At 34.9% G+C, this 19,942-nt stretch overlaps 1 protein-coding gene across 1 annotated transcript in view; it reads right to left on the bottom strand.

Moving 5' to 3' along the window:
* Nucleotides 1–335: 335 nt before the first annotated feature.
* The window catches only part of RPS6KA6 (ribosomal protein S6 kinase A6), a 181,125-nt gene continuing 161,518 nt past the window's right edge, over nucleotides 336–19,942 (bottom strand). The window contains exons 21-22 of the mRNA XM_047843898.1: nucleotides 5,099–5,239; nucleotides 336–461 (exon numbers count right to left, since the gene is read on the bottom strand). Coding sequence (XP_047699854.1) covers nucleotides 336–461; nucleotides 5,099–5,239 — 267 coding nt within the window. The remainder of the gene's footprint in view (nucleotides 462–5,098; nucleotides 5,240–19,942) is intronic.

The following is a 19,942-nucleotide window of genomic DNA, read 5'->3' on the forward strand; positions in this document are numbered from 1 at the left end:
GTACTGATTCCCCAAATCATTATTTTATGAAACTAGAAAAACTATTAAAATAACTTTATTTGAAAGGAACTTTACAAGTTAGTGTGCAGAGAAGTTGTTAGGACCTTGTAGACACCAATTATATATTTAAACACTTGGACACCACTACAAAACAACATAGAGTATGAATACTGTGGACCTGTGTATTTTTTTTTATCTCATCTCCCTAAAAAAGGAGGCTTAAACAGAATATTCAAGTAATGTACCAGAAAACAATGCCTTTGATATAAGATTAGGCAAAAAGCCACACATTTAGTTTTCTCTTCATCCAGTCTGGCTGAGGAACACTAGAAATCTTATAGGCCAGTTGATGTTCGTTTTTTCATGCTCCGTCGCTGAGCTAAGTTTGAAGCAGCAACAGGCTCAAGGACTGGTTGAAAGGTCTTGTGAGTCAGGGCAGAACATGTGGTGACCACTACTCCCTAAAATAATGAGAAATAAGACAATCTGAATAACAATCTCTGGAGGTAAAAAATTTCCACATTATATCATGAGAGAGTTAACTACAATACAACCTTATTTCTTAGGAAAATAATTGAGTATACTTGATCTATGCATTAATGTTTCTTTCACGAATTAATATCTGAATATACCTTGTACATTTTTTTAATTTCAATGACTATGCTGCTTACAAATTTTTAAAACACTAAAATGTATTATTTTTATCAGACTTTCATCACTCATGTAATTTGTTTTAAATGCTTTAAGAATTTTATTTAAAAATTTTTAAACTATTTTAAAATGTGTTTTTGAGAGACAGAGAGAGACAGAGTGTGAGTGGGGGAGGGGCAGAGAGAGAGGGAGCCACAGAATCCGAAGTAGGCTCTAGCCTCTGAGTTGTCAGCACAGAGCCTGAGGTGGGCTTGAACCCATGTGCTGTGAGATCATGACCTGAGCTGAAGTCTGACGCTCAAATGACTGAGCCACCCAGATGCCCCAAGAATGTTTTTTTTTTTTTATCAACTAACAAAGATTTCATGTCCAGTCACAATAGACACACACATTACAGAACTATCATAACTCTGTTATGTTTTTTTTCTTAAGTCAACATAGTTTATTCCTTTTTAAATTTTTTTTAAATGAAATTTATTGTCAAATTGGTTTCCATACAACACCCAGTGCACATCCCAAAAGGGGTCCTCATCAATACCCATCACCCACCCTCCCCTCCCTCCCACCCCCCATCAGCCCTCAGTTTGTTCTCAGTTTTTAAGAGTCTCTTATGCTTTGGCTCTCTACCGCTCTAACCTCTTTTTTTTTTCTTCCCCTCCCCCATAGACTTCTGTTAAGTTTCTCAGGATCCACATAAGAGTGAAAACATATAGTATCTGTCTTTCTCTCTCTGACTTATTTCACTTAACATAATACTCTCCAGTTCCATCCACGTTGCTACAAAAGGCCATATTTCATTCTTTCTCATTGCCATGTAGTATTCCATTGTGTATATAAACCACAATTTCTTTATCCATTCATCAGTTGATGGACTCTTAGGCTCTTTCCATATTTTGGCTATCATTAAGAGTGCTGCTATAAACACTGGGGTACAAGTGCCCCTATGCATCAGCACTCCTGTATCCCTTGGGCAAATTCCTAGCAGTGCTATTGCTGGGTCATAGGGTAGGTCTATTTTTAATTTTCTGAGGAACCTCCACACTGTTTTCCAGAGCAGCTGCACCAGTTTGCATTCCCACCAACAGTGCAAGAGGGTTCCCGTTTCTGCACATCCTCTCCAGCATCTATAGTCTCCTGATTTGTTCATTTTGGCCACTCTGACTGTCGTGAGGTGATATCTGAGTGTGGTTTTGATTTGTTTTTCCCTGATGAGGAGCGACGTTGAGCATCTTTTCATATGCCTTTTGGCCATCTGAATGTCTTCTTTAGACAAGTGTCTATTCATGTTTTCTGCCCATTTCTTCACTGGATTATTTGTTGTTCGGGTGTGGAGTTTGGTGAGCTCTTTATATTTTGGATACTAGCCCTTTGACCGGTATGTCATTTGCAAATATATTTTCCCATACCGTTGGTTGCCTTTTAGTTTTGTTGATTGTTTCCTTTCCTGTGCAGAGGCTTTGCAGCCTCATGAGGTCCCAATAGTTCCTTTTTGCTTTTAATTCCCTTGCCTTTGGAGATGTGTTAAGTAAGAAATTGCTGCGGCTGAGGTCAGAGAGGTTTTTTCCTGCTTTCTCTTCTAGGGTTTTGATGGCTTCCTGTCTCACATTCAGGTCCTTTATCCATTTTGAGTTGGTTTTTGTGAATGATGTGAGAAAGTGGTCTAGTTTCATTCTTCTGCATGTTTCTGTCCAGTTTTCCCAGCACCATTTGTTAAAGAGACTGTCTTTTTTCCATTGGATATTCTTTCCTGCTTTGTCAAACATTAGTTGGCCATACATTTGTGGGTCTAGTTCTGGGGTTTCTATTCTATTCTACTGGTCTGTGTGTCTGTTTTTGCGCCAATACCATGCTGCTTGATGATTACAGCTTTGTAGTAGAGGTTAAAGTCTGGGATTGTGATGCCTCCTGCTTTGGTCTTCTTCTTCAAAATTACTTTGGCTATTCGGGCCTTTTGTGGTTCCATATGAATTTTAGGATGGCTTTTTCTAGCTTCGAGAAGAATGCTGGTGCAATTTTGATTGGGATTGCATTGAATGCATAGATAGTTGGGTAGTATTGACATTTTAACAATATTTATTCTTCCAATCCATGAGCACGGAATATTTTTCCATTTCTTTGTATCTTCTTCAATTTCCCTCATAAGCTTTCTATAGTTTTCAGCATACAGATATTTTACATCTTTAGTTAGATTTATTCCTAGGTATTTTATGCTTCTTGGTGCAATTGTGAATGGGATCAGTTTCTTTATTTGTCTTTCTGTTGCTTCATTATTAGTGTATAAGAATGCAACTGATTTCTGTACGTTGATTTTGTATCCTGCGACTTTGCTGAATTCATGTATCAGTTCTAGCAGACTTTTGGTGGAGTCTATCAGGTTTTCTATGTATAGTATCATGTTCTCTGCAAAAAGTGAAAGCTTGACTTCATCTTTGCCAATTTGGATGCCTTTGATATCTTTTTGTTGTCTGATTGCTGATGCTAGAACTTCCAACACTATGTTAAACAATAGCGGTGAGAGTGGACATCCCTGTCGTGTTCCTGATCTCAGGGAGAAAGCTGTCACTTTTTCCCCATTGAGAATGATATTAGCTGTGGGTTTTCATAAATGGTTTTTATGATGTTTAAGTATGTTCCTTCTATACCGACTTTCTATGAAGCCGGCATTATTTTGATTCTTAAACCAGACAGAGACCCAGTAAAAAAAGAGAATTACAGGCCAATATCCCTGATCAATATGGATGCAAAAGTCTCAAAAGATACTAGCAAATCAAATTCAACAGCATAAAAAGAATTATTCACCATGATCAAGTGGGATTCATTCCTGGGCTGCAGGGCTGGTTCAACATTCACAAATCAATCAACGTGATACATCACATTAATAAAAGATAAGAACCATATGATCCTGTCAATCGATGCAGAAAAAGCATTTGACAAAATTCAGCATCTTTTCTTAATAAAAACCCTCAAGAAAGTCGGGATAGAAGGAACAAGAATTTTGTTTTTAATATGAGTTGTATATATTTAAGACATGGAACACATTTTGATGTGCATATACATAGTACAATGATTACTATAGTCAAGCTAATGAACAAATCACATAGTTATCATATTGTTTTGATGAAAGCACGTGAAATCTACTCTTAGCAAATTTCATTTCCAACATTTAACAAATTTTTTTTCAATTTTTTTAACATCTATTTATTTTTGAGACAGAGAGAGCATGAACGGGGGAGGGGCAGAGAGAGAGGGAGACACAGAATTGGAAGCAGGCTCCAGGCTCTGAGCCATCAGCCCAGAGCTTGACGCGGGACTCGAACTCACGGACTGAGAGATTGTGACCTGAGCTGAAGTCGGACGGTTAACCGACTGAGCCACCCAGGCGCCCCTTCTTAAAAATTTTTAATATTTGTGTATTTTTAAAAGAGAGAGAGAGAGAGAGAGAGAGAGAGAGAGAGAGAGAGAGAGAGAACAGGGGAGTGGCAGAGAGAGAGAGAGAGGGAGACAGAATCTGAAGCAGTCTCCAGGCTCTGAGGTATCAGCACAGAGCCTGATGTGGGGCTTGAACTCACAAACCATGACCTGAGCCAAAGTCTAACACTTAACCAACTGAGCCACCCAGGCACCCATCCAATATTTAATACAGTATTATTAACTATAGTCATCATGGTGTACATTAGATATCTAGACTTATTCATCCTACATAACTGCAACTTTGTATTTTGACCAACATCTCCCCATTTTACCCTCTTCCCTGCCCCTGGTAACAACCTTTCTACTCTCTGCTTTTATATATTTAACTGGTTTAGATTCCACCTATAAGAGAGATTATATATATATATATATATATATATATATATATATATATATTCTGTGTCTGGCCTATTCATTTAGCATGTCTTCCAGGTTCATCCGTGTTGTTGCAAATGACAGGATCTAATTTTTAAAGCTGAATAGTATTCCACTGGATATTTGTCCACCACAATATTTATCCTCAAAGAGATCTTTGTTCTCCCATGTTCAGTGCAGCATTATTCACAATAGCCAAGACATAGAAACAATCTAAGTGTTCATCAACAGATGAATGCATGAAACACTAAATTTTCCATCTAGATTCAATGTCTATAAATATGGGAATTTGCAACCATGGTTACTTAGGAACCAATAGCAATATTTTCTTTACATATAAAACCTACATTTAGTATACTCTTAGCCCCAGTGTCTAAAGAGAAAGTTAAATACAATTAAGGAATTTTTATTTATCATCTGAAAGGCAATAGGTAAAGAAGATTAACAAGAATCCACAGTTGTTATTTAAAACAAAAACAAAGAACCTATAAATACATTTTTAAAAATAAAGATATTTAAGGTAATTATATGTGTTATCAGTAAATGGCACGCAATAGCTTTATCAAACAATTAGAAGATGCATAAAAAGTGTTTGTTTTACCTTAATGACATGTGATGCATCATATCTATTTGGCTGATCATTCAGCAACTGATCTCTGTGGGTTATCCATGAGTGTTTTAATACTTGTTCTGTAGTGTACCGCTGATGTGGGTCCATATGTAGCATATGGGAGAGTAAATCCTATATATTAAAATGAAAAAAAAATATATATATACATATATATATACACACACACACATACACACATATGTGAAACTGTATAGCAGTAAAAGTTTTAGTAAAATGTATTATTTCATATTTTCTTAAAATATAAAAGCACCAGTAGCTTTGTGATCAGTTTTAATTGACCTATATACAGGAAAAACTAACCTATACTCTGCACAGATAACTGTCAGAATCTTCAAACAGATTTTTTGATATATGGTAAACCATTATTTATCATTTCTAAATCAGAGGACACCAAATCTGTGGAACTGGAATGTGGTTAGTGGGAGAGGAAGAAAATATAAAGTAGCAGGAGTTATCCTAGAATGTGTGAAATGGTCAAGAGGAGAAAAGATCTTTGCTGGTAAGCTGGGCCCCAAAGTATAAAGGTATACTTTTATATAGAAATTTCTACACTTTTATATAGTGTAGAAATGTACAACATAGAAGGGAGAACCCCATGTTGTTAACACACTCCCAATAATTGGGGGTTTATGTGTAAAATACTAAAGAAAGCAAAACATAAATTCAAGGCTAGCAGGTGATGGCTAGCACTCTTTAATGGTCAGAATATCCTAAGTTTCTCACAGAGTAACTGTGAATATGCTTATTTATTTCTGTTATAAGAAGTTGTAAATTTACTACAACTTGATAGTTTACCTCTGTGTTAATAACAAGTTGTAAATGTACTATAACTTGATAGTAAAACACAATTTTAAATACAAACTATCTTTATCAAACATCTTTTAGGAAATGGAGAAGTGAACTCTCCTTAACAAGCATCATATAAAATAGAAACAGTCATCCATAGCATAAGTAGTGAAACTAAAGACTCTAAGTAGTTACATCAGAATTTGAAGAATAATAAAAGTATATAAGAGAGTAAAACAACCAATCAAAATCTATTGGAAAAAGGACAAATATGAAAAAATGAATGGGAAAATAATTTAGAAAATAAAATAACAGTGAATTACTTCAATAAAACAGACCTAAATGATAGTCATAAAAATGATAAAAGTTCCATAGTCCAAGGACTTCTACCTCTGGCCAAAATAGACTATCAGAGATTGGATTCATCCACCTGTTTGAAACAATACCCCCTCCCAACACAAAAATAAACAAATTAATTAATAAGTTAATAAATTCATTAACAAAATACAACAAACAACAGTTTTCTAGAGATCAAATATTAGGCAACAAAAGAAAGCGATTCCCAACAGACTGGGAACAAATCAAACAAGCCCTATGATTGCCCAAACTTACCACCTTGAGAGTTTTCAGACTGTTGTGTAGGTAAAGGAAACTCAGACAGAGCCTGGCAGATTCTCTGAGTTGATGAGACAAAACTGGGAGTCAGGGGGGACCAAGGCAGATAGATTAGCATGATTGACTACTAGCGTGGTGAGAGGAGCAGAGAAAAGACTACAGAGACCTGTAGAGGTCTCCTCAAATATTCAGCAGATTACTGATAAACCTACAACTGTGAAAAGAATTATTTTAAAGGTTTAGAAGGAAATCAGAACTCATGGAGGATGGACATAAAAACACTGCCTGTTTCCACAAGCCAGGCTGGAAAATCTCACAATTCATGAAGTACCTGGAGTTAACCAGCCTGAGTACTGTGTATCTCTAAACATTGTTCTGATCCTGCCTAAAAATCTTATTTATTTATTTTTTAATGTTTATTTATTTTTGAAGAAGAGAGAGACAGAGCATGAGTGGGGGAGGGGCAGAGAGAGTGGGAGACACAGAATCTGAAGCAGGCTCCAGGCTCTGAGCTGTCAGCACAGTCCCACGGGCTCAAACTCATGAACCATGAGATGATGACCTGAGTCGAAGTGAGTCACTTAACCAACTGAGTCACCCAGATATCCCTAAAAAGATCTTAAAAGGGAGAATCCAAAGCATCAGATTGTTTCACCTAACTTAATTGTGCCCCAGAATAATGTTCAAGAATATGTATAAGAATACAAAAGTTTCCAGCACACAGTAAGGCAAAATTCACATTGTCTGGCTTCTTATAAAAAATCGTCAGGCATTACATTATATGTTAATGGCATAACATTATATGTTAAAAATAACATATAATAAGAAGAAACCAACCAATCAATCAAAAATGACCCAGAATTGATACATATGTCAGAATTAGCAGATAAGGATGTTAAAATGGTCATTATAACTCCATTCCATATGTTAAAAATTAGAGACAGAGAAGATATAAAAAGCCACAAATCAAATTTCTAGAGATAAAAAACTAAAATTTGAGACAAAAAATAAAATGAATGGGATTAAAAGAAAATTTGATATGCAAGGTAAAAATATTGGGGAAGACACAACAATAGATGCCATCAAAAAGAAATACAGAGTGTAAAACAGGCAAAAGAACAGAGCATCTTGTGAGAAACAGAGCATCTGTGAGAAAACGTCAAGCAGTATAATACACAATTGCAACCGGTATCCCTGAAGTAAAGAAAAGGAAGGAAAAATATGTGAGGGAATAATATTTCCAAAATTATCAAATTTGGCAGAAACCATAAACCTACAGACCCAACAAGTTCAAGTTCAATGAAGTACAAATACAAGATATATATAAATATCTATATATATCTATATAGATATATATAGACATATATAGATATATATATATCAAGGACATCAAACCAAATCTCAAAATCCAAGGCAGAGAGAATGTTAAAAGCAAATAGAGATTAAAAAAAGACACGTTACATATAGTGAAAAAATGATAAGAATAACAGAAGATTTCTTGTCAGAAAAAAATCGAATAACAAGACAATATAACTCCTGAACAACCAATGAGTCAAAAAAAATCAAATGGTAAATATAAACAGATAAAAATGTAAATAAACCATACCACAATTGGGGCACCTGGATGGTTCAGTTGGTTAAGCATCCAACTCTTGATTTTGGCTCAGGTCGTGATCTCACCATTCATGAGTTCGAGCCCTGCATTTGGCTCTGTGCTGACAATGCAGAACCTGCTAGGGATTCTCTCTCTCTCCTTCTGTCCTGCTTGCACTCTCTCTGTCTTTCTCAAAATAAATAAATAAGCTTTAAAAAACCACCAAAACTTTATGAGATGCAGCAAAAGCAAGTCTAAAAGGAAAGTTTATAAAAAAGAATGCCTACACTAAGAAAAAAGAAAGATCTCAAAAAAAGAAAAGAAAACTAAAAGATCTTTAATAACTCAACCTTATACCTCAAAGAACTAGAAAAAAAAGAAGAAAAAAAAAAGGAAAACAAAGCCCCAGAGCAGAAGGAAGGATATAATAAAGATCAAAGCAGAAATACATGAAATAGGGACCAGAAAAACAGTAGAAAAGATCAAGAACTAAGAGCTGGCTTTTTGAAATTATAAATAAAATTGACAAACCGTTAGCCAGACCAATAAAAATAAAAAAGAAAACTCAAATAAATTAAATAAAAAAAAAAGAGGTGACGTTACATATGATGCCACAGAAATAAAAAGGATCATGAGAATACTATGAAAACTTATATGCCAACAAACTGGAATATTTAAAGGAAACAGATAAATTCCTAGATACACATATCTTACCAAAACTGAATAATGAAGAAAAAGAAAGCCTGAAAATACCAATAATAATGTGTAAAGAGACTGAAGTAGTTAATAAAAAATCTTGTAACAGAGAAAATCTCAGATAGTTTCACTCGTGAATATATGAAATATTTGAAGAAAATTAATGCCTATCCTTCCAAAACTCTTACAAAAATTGAAGAAGAGGAATATTCTCAAACTCATTTCATGAAGGCTGTATTGCCCCAGTATTAAACCCCTATAAAGATACTATAAGAAAAAAAAAAAGGAAACAGGACAGTATCATTGATTAATATAGATGCAAAATTTCTCAACAAAATAGTAAGTAACTAAATTCAGCAGCACTTTAAAAAGAAAATACACCATGATCGAGTGGGATTTATCCCTGGGTTGTAAGGGTGGTTGAATATTCACAAATCAATCAATGTGATACACCACATTAATAAAAGAAAGGATAAGAATGATATTATCATTTCAGTAGATGAGAAAAAAAACATTTGACAAAGTACAATATATTTCATGATTAAAACCCTCAACAAAGTAGGGTTAGAGGGAACATACCTCAACATGATAAAGGCCATATATGAAAAACCCACAGCTAATATCATCCTCAATAGGGAAAAAATGAAAATTGTTTCTCTACAGTGAGGAGCAAAACAGGGATATCCACTCTCACCACTATTATTTCTTTTTATTTTTTTATGTTTTTTATTTATTTTTGAGAGAGAGAGAGAGAGAGAGAGAGAGAGAGAGAGCACGAGTAGAGGGAGGACAGAGAGAGAGGGAGACAAAGAATCTGAAGACAGACTCTAGGCTCTGAACTAGCTGTCAGCACAGAGCCCAATGCGGGGCTTAAACACATGAATGTGAGGTCATGACCTGAACCTAAGTCAGACGCTTAACCGACTGAGCCACCCAGGCACCCCTCACCAGTATCATTTAATATACTACTGGAAGTTCTAGCCAAAGCAATCAGAAAACAAAATAAAAGGCATTCAAATAGTCAAGGAAAAAGTAAAACTTTCATTATGTGCATATGACATGATACTATATTGGGAAAACCGAAAAGACTCCAACAAAATCTTGCTAGAAGTGATACACAAATTCAGTAAAAGCGATGGATACAAAATCAATGTACAGAAATCTGTTGCATTTCTATATAGCAATAATGAAGCAGCAGAAAGAGAAATAAAAGAATCAATCCCATTTACAATTGCACCAAAACCCATAAGATACCTAGGAATCAACCTAATCAAAGAGGTAAAAAAATCTGTACTCTGAATACTATAAAACACCTAGGAAAGAAATGGAAGATGAGACATAGAAATGGGAAAACGTCCCATGCTCATGGATTGGAAGAACAAATACTGTTAAAATGTCTGTGTTACCCAAAGCAATCTACACATTGACTGTGATCCCTAACCAAACAGGACCAGCATTTTCATAGAACTAGAACAAACAATCCTAAAATTTTTATGGAACCACAAAAGACCCGAAATAGTCAAAGCAATCTTGAAAACAAAACAAACAAAAAAAGCAAACCTGGAGGCATCACAATTCTGGACTTCAAAGCTATAGTGATCAGGACTATATGGTATAGGAACAAAAACAGACACATAGATCCATGGAACAGAATAGAAAACACAAAATTAAAACCTCAGGAAAAAACAGATGTTGTCGAGAATGCAGAGAAAGAGGAACACTTTTGCACTGCTGGTGGCAATGCAAACTGGTGTAGTCACTCTGGAAAACAGTATGGAGTTCCTCAAAAAATTAAAAATAGAACTACCTTATGACCCAGCAATTGCACTACTAGGTATTTATCCAAAGAATATAAAATATTTGAAGGGCACATGCACCCCAATGTTTATATCAGAGCTATCAACAACAGCCAAATTATGGAAACAGCCCAAATGTCCATTGACTGAAAATGGATTAAAAAAATGTAGTATATATATTTACAACACACATACACATACATACATACACACATACATACATACATATACAATGGAATAATACTCAGCCATCAAAAATAATGAAATCTTGCCATTTGCAACAATGTGGATGGAACTAGAGTGTATTATGCTCAGCAATATAAGTCAGTCAGAGAAAGAAAGTATCGTATGATTTCACTCATATGTGGAATTTAAGAAACAAAACAGGGCCCCTGGGTAGTTCAGTCAATTGAGCATCTGATTTTGGCTCAGGTCATGATCTAATTTCTCGTGAGTTTGAGCCCTGCATTGGGTTCTGTGTGGACAGCTCAGAGCTTGGAGCTTGCTTCAGATTCTGTGTCTCTCTCTCTCAGCCCTTCCCCTGCTCGCACTTAGTCTCTCTCTCAAAAATAAATAAATATTTTAAAAAGTTTAAAAAAACAAAATAGATGAATATACAGGAAGGGAAGAAATAAGATAAAAACAGGGAGGCAAACCACAAGATTCTTAAATACAGAGAACAAACTAAGGGTTGCTAGAGGGGTATTTGGTTGGGGGTGCACTAAATGGGTGATGGGCATTAAGGTGGGCACTTGTTGGCATGAGCACTGGGTATTATATGTAAGTGATGAATCAATAAATTCTATTCCTTAAATTAAAAATAATAATAAAATACTAAAATACATTATTTTTTTAATGCTTATTTGTTTTTGAGAGAGAGATGGAGAGTGAGAGGTGGAGGGTCAGAGAGGGAGGGAGACACAGAATCTAAAGCAGGCTCCAGGCTCTGAGCTGTCAGCACAAGGCCCTACACAGGGCCGAACCCATGAACTGTGAGATCATAACCTGAACTGAAGTCAGACACTTAACAAACAAAGTTTATATACTGTATGATTCCATTTATAAACATTTCTAGAAAGTGGAAAATAATGTGTAGTGTCAAACAGCAGGTCAGTGGTTGTCAGGGAATCAGGGGTGGAGATAGTGAGTTGGGAATGTGGAGCAGGAGGGAAATATTATAAAGGGACGTGAAGAAACTTAGGGTAATGGATATGTTGATTATCTTGATTTTTGTGATCATTTCATTGGTGTGTCAATATATCATAGCATTAAATTATATACTTGAAATACATGTGTTTTCTTGATCAGTTATACCTCAGTAAAGTTGTTAAAAAACAATCAATGGTTTAGCCCCAAAATAATAGGCCCCTCTGTTCTTACCAAAGTGTTTCAACATATATATATATATATGTACAACATATATATATATATATACTAACATTTAATAAGAAAAAAAAACACTGCTCTTCATTAAACCTATCTCACCTTTTGCATTTTCCTGTGGATTCTCAGAGACTACTGAAAAGTACAGGTAGCGATGTTGAAAGAATGAAAAAGAATTTAGGAAATGATCCTCTACAATACTGAAATATACACCTTAAATTTTACTCATGGGGGTCTTTGTTGCTAATAGGAAGGTCAAAGATAAACATATATTGTCAGAGTGATATATAGATTCTTAATGATATCAGCTAATACTTACACATACTACTTACTATGTGCCACACATATTAACCTTCATAATAGCCCTGAGGTGAAAACTGTGGCAGAAAGAGGTTAAGCATAATTCCCAAGGTAACATAAAGTAGGTGTAACATAGCTGGTAAGTAAGGAGATGCATCCAGGCAGTACGCCAGAGCCTGGCTCATAACTATACTATTTCTCATTCTTCCTCATTAAAATCAATGTTGATGCCTGAACTTTATATAACTGTTGCTGCTTTTTCAATGTTTATAGCATTAAATAAATATTTGTGGAAAACATCAAAATCCCTATTTCAGAAAAAAATAGTTTTTAATAATGAAGTGGAACAATACTGTTTTATTATATATTCATCAACAAAATTTAACTGACATTAAGGAGAGTTAAAGCTAGGTTGGCCATATAATTTGTTTATCCAAATCAGGTCACTTGAGAGTGAAAGGCATAAACCAAAACTATCCCAGGAAAACTGTCATATATGATCAACCAAGTTAAAGCAAAAAAGATATAATTACTTCTGGGGTAAAAATCGGCTAACTTATATAGGACTAATGTAATTTTATAAATGTTTCACAGGTTCTTAAGCATACAAAATGGTCACTTTTAATTTATAAACAGACTGATTTGCATAACCAAAGTGGATTCCCCAGAAATGAAAATGAAAATATAGTAAATATGGCAATATCCTAAATGCTGATAAAATATTACAAGTAGTTTTTCCTAGGAAATGTATGAACAGAATGCTGATTTGTTTATGCAATCAAATGGCTTTATAGCATAAGTATCAATATTTTCCTACTGTCTTTTAAGTAAATGGAAGTAGTTTTTTTTTTTTTTTTAACATTTATTTATTTTTGGGACAGAGGACAGAGCATGAACGGGGGAGGGGCAGAGAGAGAGGGAGACACAGAATCCGAAGCAGGCTCCAGGCTCTGAGCCATCAGCCCAGAGCCTGACTCAGGGCTCGAACTCACGGACCGCGAGATCGTGACCTGGCTGAAGTCGGACGCTTAACTGACTGCGCCACCCAGGCGCCCCTGGAAGTAGTTTTAATATGACTTAATTTACCTTATTTCTTTTTAGCCTCCCTCAGAAATGAATGAGTAGCAAGATCTCCTTGACAGAATGACAAGCGGAGTAAAGATGACAAATGAAAGAGCAAAATCCACTGAATTTTCTTGATAGCTAAGAGGCAAATGAGTTCAGCCACAGTTCACAATTGTATATGAATAATTTTCCACTTTTTCTAAGTGGATGTATAAGTGTTAACCAGTTTAAAAATGATACTGAGCTATGGTAATAATGACCACTTACACAATGAGTATTTAGTTAGATAGCTTAACTGGTAGAAAACCACTACTAATAAAAATGATTAATTTAATCTAACCTAGACTTCAAGTTTCTTATTTTTTTAATATACATTTTAAGTAAATGCCAGAAAAACTCCAAATTCTTTGAATGTACATGAATACAAGAGAATGGCAATTTTCCTATTCTTCTTACAGTACTCAGATGGCAAATCATTAAAGTTTAGAAACTATTGATTAATAATTCATAAATTTATATTTCAATTTTAATAATGTGACTGAGATAAACCATTTATTCCATTAGAGTTATTATTAATTATACTATAAGCATTTTAATTCAGTCATATATGTTACAATTTATACTTCCTCAGTATAAATAGTGAGTTCCATAAATACTTTTTTTTAATGTTTATTTATTTTTGACAGAGAGAGAGAGACAGAGCATGAGCGGGGGACTGGCAGAGAGAGAGGGAGACACAGAATCTGAAGCAGGCTCCAGGCTCTGAGCTGCAAGCACAGAGCCAGATGCAGGGCTTCAAGTCATGGGCAGTGAGATCATGACCTGAGCCAAAGTCGGATACTCAACCGACTGAGCCATGCAGGGGACCCCATAAATACTTAAGGAACACTTACTGCCTTGATAACAGGTAACAAATAATAATCCCTACAGTAAGACTAAGAGTACAATTTTAATTACTGAATTTGCTAGTGTATCTTTTTAGCTTTGATTAGACATTGTAGTCTTTTTCTAGTAAAATTTGGCACAAGGCTACAAAAGTTATGATACCAATAATCTGTTATCACACTTTGTATTTCTGTGGTTCTCTGTTGTATTGTTTTCTCTTCCATTTTTCATTTTGGTTTTTGAATCTTCTCTATTTTATCCTTAGTGTGGTTAAAGTTTTGTCAGTTTTCTTTTTTTTTCCCTTTCCTTTCCTTTCCTTTCCTTTCCTTTCCTTTCCGTTCCTTTCTTTTCTTTTCTTTTTTTGGAAAAATCGGTCTTTACTTTCAATGTTATGTTATTGTGAATTCTGGGCTCTATTTTACTTTATTTGATTTTGGTCTCTATTTTACTTCTGATTTTTCTTTGTTATTTCTTTCTGCTACTAATTTTAGCAAAGTTTCTTCTTTTTCTAGTTCCTTGTGGTATAATGTTAAGTTGTTTATTGGACTTAAAATTTTTTTTTCTCCAAGTTTTTATTTAAACTCCAGTTAGTTAAAACACGGTGCATGTTAGTTTCTGGTGTAGAATTTAGTGATTCAACATGTCCATACAATACCCAGTGCTCATCCCAAGTGCCCTCCTTAGTCCCCATCACCTATTTATCCCAATCCTCCCAACCACCTCCCCTCTGGTAACCATCAGTTTGTTCTTTATAGTTAAGAAACTATTTCTTGGTTTGCCTCTCCCCCCCACCCCATGTTTGTTTGTTTTGTTTCATAAATTCCATTTATGAGTGAAATCTTATGGCATTTCTCTTTTGTATACTCTTTATTTTGCTAAGCATAATATTCTATCTCCATCCATGTCATTGCAAATGGCAATTGTATATATATATATATATATATATATATATATATATATAAAATACATATATATATTGTAAATATATATACATATATATAAATATTTATATAAGACTAATGTTATTTTGTAAATGTTTCATAGGTCCTTAAGCATACATACATACATACATACATACATACATACATGCATACCATGGCTTCTTTATCCATTCATCAGTCCATGGACATTTGGGAACTTTCAGTAATTTGTCTATTGTTGATAATGCTGCTATAAATATTGGGGTGTATGTATCCCTTCAAATAAATATTTTTTGTACTTGGGTAAATACTTAGTAGTGAAATTGCTGGATCCTAGGGTGGTTCTATTTTCAGCTTTTTTGAGGAACTTCCATATTGTTTTCCACCATTGCTACACCAGTTTGCATTCCCATCAACAGTACAAGAGGGTTCCCCTTTATCTACATCTTCACCAACCTGTTGTATCTTGTATTGTTGATTTTAGTCATTATGACTGGTGTAAGATTATATCTTATTGTAGTTTTTATTCGTATTTCCTTGATGATCAGTGATGTTGAGCACCTTTTCATGTGTCTTGTTGGTCATTTGTATGTCTTCTTTGGAAAAATGTCTATTCATGTCTTCTGCCTATATTTTATTTGGATTATTAGTTTTTGGGGTGTTGAGTTGTACAAGTTCTTTATATATTTTGGATATTCTTTATCAGATATGTCATTTGAAAATATTTTCTTCCATTCCATAGGATGCCTTTTAGTTTTCTTGATTGTTTCCTTCACTGTACAGAAGGTTTTTATTTTGATCAAGTCCCCAAAGTTTATTTTTGCTTCCATTTCCCTTGCCTCAGGAGACACACCTAGTAAGAAGCTGCTAAGGCTGATGTCAAAGAGGTGACTGCCTCAGTTCTCTTCTAGGATTTTTATGGTTTCCTGTCTCACATTTAGGACTTTCATCCATTTTGAATTTATTTTTGTGTGTGATGTAAGAAAGTGGTCCAGTAACATTCTTCTGTATGTTGCTGTCCAGTTTTCCCAACACAAATTGTTGAAGTGACTGCCCTTTTTTACACTAGATATTCTTTCCTGCTTTGTTGAAGATTAATTGACCATAGAGTTGTGGGCTCATTTCTGGGCTTTCTATTCTGTTGTATTGATCTATGTGTCTATTTTCATGCCAGTACTATACTGTCCTGATTACTACAACTTTGTAATAAAACTTGATGTTTGGTATTGTGATTCCTCCAGCTTTGCATGACTTTTTCAAGACTGCTTTGGCTATTTGGGGTCTTTTGTGGCTCCATACAAATTTTAGAGCTGTGTTTTCTAGCTCTGTGAAAAATTCTGGTGGTATTTTGATAGGGAATGTATTCAATGTGTAAATTGATTTGGGTAGTATAGACATTTTAATAATATTTATTCTTCTAATCCTTACGAATTAAATGTTTTTTCAATTCTTTGTGTCCTCTTTCTTTAATTAGTGTTTTATAGTTTTCACAGTACAGATCTTTCACCTCTTGGTTAGGTTTATTCCTATTATGGGTTTTGGTGCAATTGTAAATGGCACTGATTCCTTGAATCTAATTCTGCTGCTTCATTATTGATATATAGATATGCAACAGTTTTCTGTACATTGATATTGTATCCTGTGACTTTAATGAATTTGTGTATCTGTTCTAGTAATTTTTTGGTGGAGTCTTTTTGGTTTTCTATATAGAGTATCATGTCATCTGTAAATAGTGAATGTTTGATTTCTTCCCTGCTGATTTGGATGTTATGTATTTCTTGTTGTCTGATTTCTGTGGCTAGGATGTCCAATAGTATATTAAATAACAGTGGTGAGGGTGGACATCCTTGTCTTGTTCCTAAAGGTAGAGGAACACATTTCAGTTTTTCCCAATTGAGGATGATATTAGCTGTGGGTCTTTCATGTATGGCCTTAATCATGTTGAGGTACGTTCCCTCTAACCCTATTCGTTGAAGGTTTTAATCATGAATGGATGTTATGCTTTGCAAAATGTACTTTGTCAAATGCATTTTCTGCATCTATTGAAAGGATCATATGGTTTTTATCCTTTCTTTTATTAATGTGGTATCTCACATTGATTTTCCAATATTGAACCCCACTTGCAACCCAGGAATAAATCCCATTTGATTGTGGGGAATGATTATTTTAATGTACTGTTGGGATTCAATTTGCTAGTATTTTATTGAGAATTTCTGCATCTATGTTCATCACAGATTTTAGTCTGTAGTTCTCTTTTTTAGTGAAGTGTTTATCTGTTTTTGGTATCAGGATAATGCTGATCTCATAGAATGAATTTGGAAATATTCCTTCCATTACTAATTTTTGGGTAAGTTTGAGAAGAATGGGTATTACCTCTTCCTTAAATGTTTGGTAGAATTTACCTGTGATGCCACCTTACCCTGGATTTTGTTTGTTGGGAGATTTTTTTATTATTGATGAAATTTCTTTGCTGTTTATAAGTCTGTTCAAGTTTCCTATTTCTTTCTGTTTCAGTTTTGGTAGATTTTATGTTTCTAGGTATTTATCCATGCCTTCCAGGTTGTCCAATTTGTTGGCATAATTTTTCATATTTTACTTATAATTATATGTCTCTAGTGTTCATTATTATTTATCCTCTCTCATCTGTGATTTTTTATAAGTCTGGCTAGGGGGTTATCAATTTTATTAACTTTTTCAAAAAAAACCCAGCTCCTAGCTTCATTGATCTATTCTATTGTTTTGGTTTTTAGTTTCTATATCATTTACTTCTGCAATAATTTTTATTCTTTCCCTTCTTCTGCTGGCTTAAGGCTTGGTTTGTTTTTCTTTTTTGAGATCCTTTAGGTGTAAGGTTGTTTATTTTAGATTTTTCTTTCATTTTGAAATAAGCTGTATTATTATATACTTCCCTCTTATGACGGCTTTGCTGTACCTGAAGTGTTTTAGACTGTTGTGTTTTCATTTCTTTTGTTTCCATGTATTTTTTATTTCTTCTTTAATTTCCTGCTTGACCCATTCATTGTTCAGTAGCATGTTTTTTAACCTTCATGTGTTTGTGGTCTTTCTGAATATTTTCTCATGGTTGACTTCAAGGTTCATAGCATTGTGGTCAGAAAATATGCATGCTATGATCTCAATCTTTTTTGTATTTGCTGAGGCCTGATTTGTGACCTTACAGTATGTGATGTATTCTGGAGAATGTTCTATGTTCAATTGAAGAGAATGTGTATTCCGCTGTTTTAGGGTGGAATGTTCTGGATATATCTGTTAAGTCCATCTCATCCAGTGTATCATTCAAAGCCATTGTTTCCTTGCTGATTTTCTGCTTACATGATCTGTTCGTTGATGTATGTGTACTGTTAAAGTCCGCTACATTTATTGTGTATTATCAATGAGTTCCTTTATGTTTATTATTAATTGTTTTATATGTTTGATTGCTTCATGTTAGGGGCATAGATACTTAAAACAGATTTTCTTGTTGGATAGTTCCTTTTATTAGTATATGGTGCCCTTCTTCATCTCCTGTTACAGTCTTTGGTTTAAACTCTAATTTGGTCATCATCAGGGAAATGCACATCAAAACCATAATGAGTTACCTCTTCAAACCTGTCAGAATGACTAAAACTAACAACACAAGAAACAACAAGTGTCAGCAAGCATACAGAAAAAGAGCAACCCCCACACTGTTTTGCAGAGTGGCCGCAGCAGTTTGCATTCCCACCAACAGTGCAAGAAGGTTCCCGTTTCTCCAAGTCCTCTCCAGCATCCATAGTCTCCTAATTTGTTCATTTTAGCCACTCTGGCGTGAGGTGATATCTGAATGTGGTTTTGATTTGTTTTTCCTTGATGAGGAGCAACGTTCAGCATCTTTCCATGTGCCTGTTGACCATCTGGATGTCTTCTTTAGAGAAGTGTCTATTCATGTTTTCTGCCCATTTCTTCACTAGGTTATTTGTTCTTCAGGTGTGGAGTTTGGTGAACTCTTTATAGATTTTGGATAATAGCCCTTTGTCCAATATGTCATTTGCAAATATCTTTTCCCATTCCGTTGGTTGCCTTTTAGTTTTGTTGATTGTTTCCTTTGCAGTGCACAAGCTTTTTATCTTCATGAGGTCCCAATAGTTGATTTTTGGTTCTGTTTTGTTTCCCTTGCCTCCAGAGGTGATATACTGTCCAGTTCCTGGTGCTTCAGGGAGTGTCTCTGGTGTGTGGTGGATGCACTCTGCTGCTGTGTTTTAGCTGCTATAGCCTTCAAACTAGTCATCAACGAGGCTCTCTTTGCCTGGAGTGCACGGTGTTTGGTCCTTGGGCAAAGTTGAACTTTTTTTCTTTTTTTTTAATTTTTTTTAATGTTTATTTATTTTTGAGACAGAGAGAGACAGAGCATGAACGGGGGAGGGTCAGAGAGAGAGGGAGACACAGAATCTGAAGCAGGCTCCAGGCTCTGAGCTGCCAGCACAGAGCCTGACGCCAGGTTAGAACTCACGGACCGTGAGATCATGACCTGAGCCGAAGTTAAGCAGATGCTTAACCGACTGAGCCACCCAGATGCCCTGAACTTTTTTTTTTCTTAAAACAAGCATTTATAGGATAAATTTTACTCTAACATCTTCTTTTGCTGCATCCCACAGGTTTTGGGATATTGTGTTTTCTTTTTCTTTTGTTATGAGACATATTTTGAGGTGCCAATTGAATTCTTATTTGGCCCACTGTTTGTGCAGTAGTGTGTTGTTTAATATTTACATATTAATATTTAATAATTACATTGCAGATT

Source organism: Prionailurus viverrinus, chromosome X, assembly GCF_022837055.1.
Source record: "Prionailurus viverrinus isolate Anna chromosome X, UM_Priviv_1.0, whole genome shotgun sequence".
NCBI classification, from domain to species: domain Eukaryota; kingdom Metazoa; phylum Chordata; class Mammalia; order Carnivora; family Felidae; genus Prionailurus; species Prionailurus viverrinus.